The sequence below is a fragment of the Pollicipes pollicipes genome, unplaced genomic scaffold (genome assembly GCF_011947565.3).
Source record: "Pollicipes pollicipes isolate AB1234 unplaced genomic scaffold, Ppol_2.1 Scaffold_4219;HRSCAF=4965_pilon_pilon_pilon, whole genome shotgun sequence".
NCBI classification, from domain to species: domain Eukaryota; kingdom Metazoa; phylum Arthropoda; class Thecostraca; order Pollicipedomorpha; family Pollicipedidae; genus Pollicipes; species Pollicipes pollicipes.
In genome coordinates this window covers 27,828,110-27,838,642 of record NW_023596448.1, presented here as the reverse complement: position 1 = coordinate 27,838,642, position 10,533 = coordinate 27,828,110, and the positions used below count along the sequence as shown (strand labels likewise).

The 10,533-nt window shown below is 51.6% G+C and overlaps 1 protein-coding gene across 1 annotated transcript; it reads left to right on the top strand.

The window, feature by feature from the left end:
* The first annotated feature begins 6,104 nt into the window (after window positions 1–6,104).
* On the top strand, window positions 6,105–10,398 carry LOC119095898 (uncharacterized). Its single transcript, XM_037218755.1, has 3 exons — window positions 6,105–6,443; window positions 8,806–8,985; window positions 9,684–10,398. The coding sequence occupies exons 1-3, from the start codon at window positions 6,381–6,383 to the stop codon at window positions 9,876–9,878; spliced, it is 438 nt and encodes a 145-aa protein (XP_037074650.1). The 5' UTR covers window positions 6,105–6,380; the 3' UTR covers window positions 9,879–10,398.
* The last annotated feature ends 135 nt before the right edge of the window (window positions 10,399–10,533 follow it).

The window sequence follows — 10,533 nt, the reverse complement described above, 5'->3', positions numbered from 1 at the left end:
AACAAACGCAGTCCCCCGGCCTGGCTGTCGTGATGATAATGTCATGTGCTGGCTGCCATAGTGTTCTACTGCTCTGTGTGAAGGAAAACCTTCATCTGGTGCGCGGCGAAAGCGGCGAAGTGGGCGCAAGGAGCGGGGAGCAGCGGAAAAAGAAAAGTTTTTGCGACAGCAGTGTTGGGCAGGGAAAACGGCGAGGGGGCGCGTAGCTTGGAGGGCATGGTGCCGCGCTGCGTACGCTGTTGGAGGCCAGCAGGAGTGACGTGCTGCGAGGCCAAATGCATAACACTTTTGAGATCCGCTAGCTGCTTCTTACAGGCTATTTCGGCACATGCGCTCAAGATGGCGGAACCTGGGAGTTTGGACTTGAGAATCATTCCGGAGTTCAGTGGCCAGGAATCCCCTGTGGAGTGGCTCGATATAGTGGACCTAGTGTGCAGACTGAAAGGAGTGAGCGACCTGCAAAACGGGATTCCGCTCCGGCTCCACTGGTGAGGCATTCAGCGTGTACCAGCAACTTTCCGATCAGGACAGCAGAAGCCGAGCGAGGTAAAGGACGCCCTGCCGACAGTTCTTCATTTCGCGATCAATTCCAGTTCACATGCGCCCCGCTCGCAGAGCCAGAACCGGGTCCTGTCCGGACCGGAGTGACCAGACCTGTCGTGCTTGAGGTGGACCTGCCGAGCGAATAGCTGCTGTGGAACCCGCGGGTGCTTCGTTTTTCCTTTTCTTCCGAGAAGGAGGTCACGCTGGTGATTATCTCCGGTTCCAGGCCTTGCTAGTGCCACTGTCCACGGGTCTTCCCTTGCGTCCTGTTGTACCGGAGCTCATGATACAACTCTGGCAGCGGCAATTTTTCTCCTACTGCGCGACCGTTAATTCTTCGACGCTCAGCTTCTCCACAGTATGAAACGTGACGCCGGCAGTGTAGTATACGAAGTATACTAGTACGAAGTATACGAAGGTGAATGGGCGCTGTTGGCCCAATCAGAATGTCCGTCGAAATCTGCCCTAAACGCTGCAGTTCCATGCCATTCGCTCCGATGGGATGTTGTTCTCTGGATTCCTCGCCATGTCGGTGTCGCATGTATGACATGCAGTAGACAGTTCTGGAGAGGGCGCGAGATGGCCGCGTAGTCAACGCACCCAGCGATCTTAAATATCATGACCTGTGGGCGCCTGTGGCAGAGCAAGTATCCCTGGTAAAGCCTCCGGGACACACGTAACTACAGCACCGATACCTTCTGGCCACGCGGGGTCTGGCTTGCCAATGCGACCCCTCACACGCAACGAACGAACTGCCGGTTGGTCAACTGACTGAATGGCCGAACTGGGGCCTTCGGGCGAGTGATTGGGCCCCGGTTACCATCCGCCCGCCGGCAGTAGCCGTGTCAAGTTTAAACCCATCGGGCAGTCATAATGGGTATGATCAAAGTAGTGGTACCTTCAGCAGACTACCGGTCCCGGCTGACCTCGGCTCCGCCCTAACGCAGCACGAATACAGTCCCACTGCACGTGCCCCAGTGAGCCAGAGGTCCAACACGCCAGCTCCCTCCTTTCCCTGAGCCCATGCCGGAAGACCGGTCTACGCTGTACGCGGCTGCACTTCCCCTGAACATGTTCTTGCACACCGCAGGTCCAACAGCCGAGCCCGTGCCGCACTATGCTGTCACAATCACAGCGCCCTGGACGGGTCTGGCCGCCGCTCCTTGAGAAGGCGGCGGTCCGCGGACCGTGTAGTGTTGTGTGCCACAGTGTTATGAGGGGTTTTGAACTGAGGCAGACATTTTGAAAGTCATTCGGTGCAGCTCACAATCCTGCCCTCATCAACAGCTAAATTCCTCTAGTTTCTGAGCTGCACGCCCGCGAAGATGTGCAGACTACGTGTGTACACTATTTCAAGGTCATTCGGGCACGCGTGACGCTGAAGTCACGTCATTCGAATCCTGCCACCCATCGACCATGTGACGTTCAGGGCCAGGAAGAAAATTATCGTCGAGCGTTTTGGATCTGGCGTCCGTGATGACGACTTCAACATTTAGTGGACGTAAATTGGCCCCCAATCGATGTTGATCAAGCTGTGCAAGCATCAATCACGAATCACGTTTTGCACGTCATAGTAAGTTGGACATGGTTTTCACTCGCTAGTTGTTACGGAAATAAGGCTGCAAGCGAATAACGCAAGCATCGCGCCACAAGCAAGTGCGTGGATGTAAGGAAACATCTTAAACTGAGCCATAAGCGTGCAAGAACACCATGAGAAACCGCCAAATCACGAGCACATAAGCTGGTGTAGTTCCTTTGTTACAGCCGGGACAGAGCAGGCTGGCTCCTCTTCAGGAAAAACTCATCTAATTAACATCATCACTTTTTAAACCTATGTAAATAATGGAAAACGTCCGACTTACATACATTTTGTGTCAGCACGATGATGACACCACTTGGCACCAAGGTATTGTTGTTTAAAAACTGAAGCCGTTTAGGTGTGTCATACTGGTCTGCATGAAATTTTCTCCAAAAGGTTTTAGCTAACAGGCCTTTCTGCGTCCCGGTCGGGAACATATTCTCTGATGGACACCAGCAGATAAATTATGTGTCCCAGGGTCGCATGTTAGGCCTTGCGCTGCCTGAGGTGACGGTCGCTCATGCGGAAATTCCGTATATCTGTGGCTCCGAATATGCGTGCGGGAATGTGGAGAACTTAACAATTTACTAAAATTATTTTACCTGAAAATTAACACGCGCTCGGGTGGGTGGAGTCAAATTGACCCTCTCGAAGGTTTTTCCAAACTGGTTTCCGTACGGCGCGGCGTGGCCACGCCAAATTTTGGATAGCTGTAGACAATTGAATGACGGATCGTTTGGCAACACATATTTAGATGTACCTTGTAAGGTCGCTGACCTATGACAGGTTAAAGTCAGGCCATGGTTTCAGCGAGGGCAGTTTCTAGGGAGTCCTTCAATCTGATGCAACAATGGAGTGTTAGACGAAACCATACATCTCTGAGATGCTTTCTTAGGCAACACAACAGTTGAATGAGCAAATTATATTGACCTAAGGTCAGGTACAAAGGTTACACCAAGGTCAAAACCAACCTGATTTGCTACCCTAGAGCTTGCTCTATGGGATAGTTTCTGGTGCTCATTTCAAATTTATTGATGGCAGGAACCGCATTATACATCTTCCCTGGACTTCTTACAGGTCAGAATACGTCATCGACCTAAAATGACCCAGGTCAACATTTTGTTTTAGGAGCATACTGTTTGGCGTTATCATTGTCGCTTAGTCAAATGTAAAACTCCACGCAATCTCGTATGATTTTGGTCTTTAAAAGGTCAAAAAAGGTCACTGACCCTGAATGAGCATGCGAAATTTTGCTTAGAATCGGTTATTTAGGTTCCAGGCGCACTTTGGAGACCAAACTGGAACCTGACATTGCTTGACCTTTTTGGACCCAAAGGTCATGACCTACGAACCTGAAACTTTGACCTAAGTGAGTTCACATACAGGTCAACACACCCTGTAAATTTATGTCCCTCACTTTCTTAGTTCGCGAGATCTCAGGGAGGGGGTCATGTTGACCCCCCACCCCACCCGAGCGAAGGGTATCCAGCAGGCCACCCCGACGTCATTACGAGTCATTGATCTGTCAAACTCCCCTTCATATCATCTCTCACTGAATTTACTTTAGTGTTGACTTCATCGGACCCCAAGGCATCAACAATTACGTCATACTTATGCATAATTGCGGTTGTCATGCATTTCTCCGCCCCATGTCGATAGTCTGCTCCCGTATACATCCTAATGTCTTTAGGTTGGAACATTTGATATTGCGATTGCCACATACTTTGCATCGGTGAGCTTGTATGACCGTATCATACTTGACTCACGGGCATTGCTACACTCCGCTCCAAAGGCCGTAACCCCAGGCATTTAAAGCACAGACTTTTGCGTCTCTGGCGTTATTAGGAAAAATGATCGTGGGTAGGAAATTCCGCACTCGTCCTGCCACCGGGCTGTACTATTTTGACAGAAACCCCAGAGTGTGTAGTGAGAGGGAATAGTTAGATGGGAATTAGTGCCTTTCGCGCACACATTTTTAATGAGTTCTTACGCCCGCACCCGTCTCCCGACTGCTACACCACCGCCGAGCCGAGACGACCCCTCCCGGTGCCACCAGCGGCCGCGTCCCTGGCGGTGAGCCGCGGCCGGCCCGCCGTCCTGAGCGTCACGCCACCACCGGCTATCGGCCAGCGGTGTTGACCCAGCACAGCCCGGCTATCGGCCGTCTATCGTCGGTTTCGCCATGATCCGGGCCGCGCGAATGATGCAGCCCCGCCGACAGCGGCGACCGACGACGCGCCACCTCTCGGCGAAGGCCGGGCCCGACGTTCTGTGCCGTACTGCAGCGTAGCGTGGTGGCCAAAGACGGGCGCGTGGACGGCCGTGGTCGAGTCGGACAGATGCGCTTCTTCCAGCTGATTCCCGATTGGTTTAGACGGGCGGTTGTGACATGCAGTTCATGCCAAGGCGTGCATGCGGCGTGTGTATCCTATCCTGAGCCATAGCTCAGGATACACACGCGGAGGGCGTAGCTTCGAAACAGGAATTCGGTGGGCGGGGAGGGGGGCGGGGAAGCAGTGAGAAATCACGCAACCTGCCCTCCATAATACACCAACAAACGGATCCTTCCCAGATAAGGCCCATTGTCTTCTTAAAGTAGACAAGCTGGAAAACAATTTGGGGTCTGCTGCCTTCCCCCCCAGCTGACCAGGATTCCACGCTCCTGGAAGGTCTTTCTATCCGTGCCGTGCTACAACACGGCTGCCGTGTGGCACGTGACTCGTGTGGCCAGTCATCCGCTAACCGTTCCACGCCGACCAAGCCGAACACTTCACCCTTTCTTCGTGGCGGACCGAGAACCGCTGTGTTTGGACTTCAGCAGTCTTCCCTGGACTACTGGAGCAGACCACAACGTCCGCAGGCCGCCCGGTGGTGACGGACGGCCCGAGCACCGGCATGGCGGCCGTGTTCAGCTTTGCTGTCTCGCTGAAAGGGCACGGCGAAAACTTGTTCGTGTGGCATACTTCCAGGTACAGGGGCGCTGGAACTATGTTCAAGTCGGGGAACCAACTCCGAAATTCCCAAATGGGCCCTTCGCGGGCCAGAATGGGCCCGCCACCTCTACAGGCCAGAATGGGCTGACTTTACCTTCTGAAATGGACTCTGGCAGTCGGCAATAGGCCATCTTCAGGTCAATTTTGGCCTTCTACGGATCAAGATGGACCCTCTATAAACCAAAATAGGCTCTCTGCAGGACAAAATTGGCCCTCAAGTCGATAAAAGGCCTTCTATCAGCCAGAATGGGGGGGGGGGGGCACTCTACAATCAAGGATGGACCCTCTGCGATCTGAATGAGCCCCTGTACAGTTCAGAATGAGCCATGTGCAGGCCGGAATGGGCCCTAGACATTCAATAATAGATCCTCTTCAGGTCATAGTAAGCCCTCTGCTGGCCAGAGTGGGCACGCCGCAGTCAATTATAGGCCGTCTACAGACCAGAATGAGCCTCCACAGGCCGGGATGGGTCCTCCATAGTCAATGATGAACCTTCTACAGGTCAGAGTGGACCTCTGCAGACTCAGAATTGCCCGCTTTAAGGCCCGAATGGACCCTAAACAACCCAAAATGAAATTTCGACAGGTCAGAGGGGGTTCGTGTGGCGTGTCCGAGTTTGTGCGACACTTCTAAGATGCCAATCGCTGATCATTTCTTATACGTCGCGGCCTGAATCGTGATCAATCCTATCGTATATGAAACCGTCGAAGGGCCTGAGCTTGACCCCAACAGTCCACCAGCCAGGTGCAAATCAACAGACAAGACACAGCACGCACAGTTGTGCGCCCAGCCGCGAGCGCGGACAGACAGTGCTCCGATTCAAAATCGAGCCTCGATGCTGGAATACTGGGGCCATGGACACGACAGCGATGCAGACTCACGGCCTGATAAAGCGATAGAGCCGATAATGTCACCGCTCGGTTCTGCGTCACCCGGTATAGACGTGTGGGCGGCGGTGCGATAGCCGCCGGGTGATAGCGGGGCGAGGCCGCACAAACCGAACAGGCTCGGTGCAGCACACCGCAGCTGTCCAGAGCCGGGCCGCCCGACCGAGGAGACCCGGGAGACGGGAGCAGGAGACGCGCGCGGCCCAACAGCAGACGTCCCGCACTAAGCCCGAGGAGACTCCCGACCAGAACGGACAGGCCTGTCGCGTTCTCAGCACGAGAGAGACCGCCCGAGCTTGGCGGAGGAGCGCGGAGGAGTCCCCGTCAGAGGCCAGGACCGGTCAGGCGAAGCCACCAACAGCCGACAGAGTCGCAGTCATGCCTTCAGTGTACTTAGGCAACCTCTTCGGCATCGCTTCCCTGCTGAAGCTTGCCGAAATCGTGAGTTGGTCACCTCTGTTGGGACTGGACGGGGCACGAAAAGGGGAGGCGTAAGGCAGTCCGGCGCTTCGCCGCTTATCCGGGGAAAGTGCTGATCACCGCTTGCGTAACTCTGTCGAAATGCCGTTGTCATGTGTGCTGGTTCCCTCTTTCTCCTAAGGCGAATGGGCCATATTTGTACAGGGGTTTTAACTGAGCTAGCCATCTTTTAAGATCGTTGCCTGCAGCTCACAGCCATACCCTTTCTAAGGTTTTAAATCCTCTTGCTTCTTAGCTTGACGCACACTAGCTTGTACAGGCCGTTTCGCGCCGCTCATTTAGAAATGACCTAGGCATGCATGAGACCACAGAAAAGTCACACGAACATCCTCATCTCACGCTCCGTAGTGTGCTTATGGTCAGCAAAATTAGGACCGTGGAAATATTCATGTTAGGAGTACGTCAATAGAGGTGTTACAACGACACAACACAATTGGCTAGCGGTCACTTTAAGTTGCCGATAGCCTGTACTCATCACGAACCGGCTTTGCGATGGAGTATTTCTGGCAGCAATAACTCTAGTCTGATTTAAGTCGTCCAAGTGTTCCCAGGTGTTCAGACCTCCGAGATGTTGTTGAGGTTGGACCAACCAACCAATGTATTGGTTGGAGAACTAACAATTAACATTCGTTGAAAAATGGCCTGTATCGTACCACATGAATGTCGCGTATAAGCGGTGGCCAAAGAAGTAATATCGCTGCTAAGTAAAGGCTAGGTAGGCTTTGCAGCAGACAAAACGACATGCAGAGGTTGCTTTAGATATAGGTTTTTCATTACTTTTCAAGTCTCGTCGTGCAGCACGTTTTTGCTGCGGTAGAAATGGCCGGCATAGGTTTTTTCAGTACAAGCTTTTTAGTGCGACACTCATGTCACGTATGATTTTTTTTTGGAGCAGACCTAATGTCGCGTGCCTATAAAAAAGAGTTAAACGCCCGCGAAGATTTGCAAACTTTTTCGGCAAGACCATTTCGAGGTTGTCCGAGCATCCGTGACGCCATAATAACGTCACTGAAATCCTGTCATTCCATTAGCCATGCGGCAATCAAAGCCAAAAATATGGCTCTCGAGTCGTTCATATTCGGCCTTCATGAGCGCAATTTCCAGATATAACGACCGTCGATTGTCTCTCAATCAATGTTCTGCAAGGCACGATGACATTGTCAGACAGTGACGTAACAGGAACACATTTACTTAACAGAGACAATGTGTTGTCTAGTGGAGGCTTTTCCGGTTAAAAGCATACCAACAGTTACAAGCGAGCATATTTCACCCTATCTGATGCTTGCTTCATTATCCTCAAATGTGCAACATTTCCTTCAAGATGGACGTCTGGGAGATCGGAGGTGCAAGGTTAGATTCCCCGCGTTGCCCGCACTTCTTACCGGGGTGAGAAGTCTGTGGATCTATAGCCTTTGTAGCTGAACGCATCGTAAAGCCCGGTGACAGCGGTCTTCTACTATTCTTCCTTCCTGGTGTGCTTTTTTAATCCCTGTTTGAGGGGGATTTGCTCCCTACCATGATCTGAATTGATCACTTTTGTATTGTGCTCACATATTGTTGTCATTTCCGTCATTTCTCTGAAGCTGGTTTTCATAGTGATACGAGTTCGTAAAAACGAAGTAAGAGCGTCGAACGGGCCTCCCCCACACTGTCAGGTTGAAATGTGTGTTGGCACGCTGGAAAGCTGCAATCAGCGTGTCAGGGAAACCTTACTGAGAGAAAACTGAAGAAATGATAATAAGAAATAAATATAATGATAATAATAGTAATAATAACAATAATGATAATAATAAATAATCATAAAAATAAAGCAAATACCAGCTGAGAGAAGACTCAAGAATACACATGTTGGGATCCATGTATCAGACACAACACTAGCATAGCAATCTGTGATAATCATTTAAGTTGCGCATCACGCAAAATGAAACAGGCGTATCGCTTGCTTGCAGGCTCTGGGATTGTGTTGTGCACGCTATTTGTTTGGATGATAATCCAAACAGCAAGTAACTGGTAATTGTTTTTCACTTGAGAAGAAAAGCGTGGAGTTACCCAAGATACGCATCGCGGCACACAGCCATACGCAATGTTGATCATATGTACATGTGGATATTGAGAATGGAGGCTGCAGCCACGCGCCTACACGGCACAAGAGTAATAAAATATTTTCCACCTACACGGTAAAAAAGAACAAAAAAGTTCAAACCGGCTCCTAACATTCCTAATTCGTTTTCCTACGATATTTATTGACAAGCCTTCTGCTAACGATTGGAATTGGCCACCATTCAGCACCGTAGACGCTGACTAACTCGTGACACTGTTTCAGATATTTTTGCTGATCGTCGTGGCGGTCGCCGAGGCGGGCGACTTTCCTCCCCTATTCGGTGGGAGCCATCTCAGCCAGTTCTTCCTCGGTGCTGGTATCTGCGTGGGATACCTGATAATCAACCTCTGTTTGCTCGTCTCCTACGCCATTGGACATACCGGCACACAGCGTTCTGCGCTTGTGAGTGCAGTTAGCTTTCAACCAGACGCTACGCGGACAACGTTCCGTCTCGTAGTAGGCCTGCGTGGTGCCGGTGTGGTGCCGGCGTACTGCGCATGCTGCGGGGGCACGCGTGTTGCATGCTGTTGAACGACGCGGTTGGAAGTGTAAAGCACCTCACGGGTTTCCATTAACACTACCGCTCACGCAGCAACCACGGGGTGCCATCAGCACGCCGAAACCTAGCCTTGCTTGCGATGAGCTGTGGGCATTGCTCACCGCCGCGCTGTGATGTGTGCTTCGATTACCGCTGAATATTGTGGTAATTGTATATCGGGCATTGCTTCCTGCACCGCTTAGTTATCCGTTATGCCTTTTCCTTAGCCCCTAGTCTTATTTTCCACGGTATTGTGGTATTGAGGCAAAGGTACTGTGGTGTTCTGGCATTGCTGACGGTCTTTACTAACCGTCTGGAATCTTCTTTTCTCTCTGTTCTGTAGGCAGCATCGGTTGCGTGCGTCTCATTCCGTCCTTGCCGATAACGTGTCTCAACTTGGCCAAAGAACACGATCGACTGCCCGTTTTCGGAGATTGCTACTCTCACTCCAGAGTCTGACCGAATAAGCCTACAATTGTTCCGCAGCTGTGTGGAATCACGACACAAAAAAACACGGGACTGGACGACGCGGACTGATCCGCGCGTTTCTCGCTCGTTTCAGGAGCTGTTCCTGTACATCGTGGGCTTCATCCTCTTTCTCTCACTCTCGATCTCTGTGTTTGTCAAATCATCTGATATTTATAATATCTATCACTTGAAGACAAAGTTGATCGTGGAGGGCTGCTTCCTGCTGATGACCGCCGTTTGCCAGCTGCTCGACGCCATCTTCAACTGGCGGCGCGACCCCCTTCAGTGAATGACGCGCGAAGACGCAACTCAGCAACTCACCGGAACAAGTCCGGGCAGAGACGCGTAATGTCACGAGCCACGCAACTTGAGGGCCCCCGGAATTCCCCAGAGGACCAACAGTGACCCGTGACGTCACTTAGTTCTGTCGGAACGAGCGCGGGCCATGACTCGACCACCTGGGCGCGGCCTTCGAAGGGACTTTGCAGTCTCGCGAGAGGTGAACGTCTGCGTGGGTAGGTGCATCCCAAAGGTGGCGTTTTGTGTAGCCTAGTGGATCAGGATGATCAGCATGCATGCAATGGACGGGGCTTGTCGGACGGTGCATTGCAGGCCACAGCTGTTACAGTATGTGTGCCTCTTATGTGCTTTGTGGAGCATTTACCAGCTTGCTTGATCTTTGCGAATACGCACGTTGTTACCGAGGTGGGTGATTTTTTGGGGAAAAGAAATCACATTCGTTTTCTATTAGTAAGACTTAAGGTACTGCGTTTTCAACTAATACACACCATCTTTCTGCTCGACCTCAATTGCAGTATTGATTAACAAGGTGGAGAGAGAGAGAGAGAGTGAGAGAGAGAGAGGGAGGAGAGAGAGTAGGAGAGAGAGAGAGAGAGAGAGAGAAGGATCTCCGATCTCTCTCTCTCTCTCGCTCTCTCTCTCTC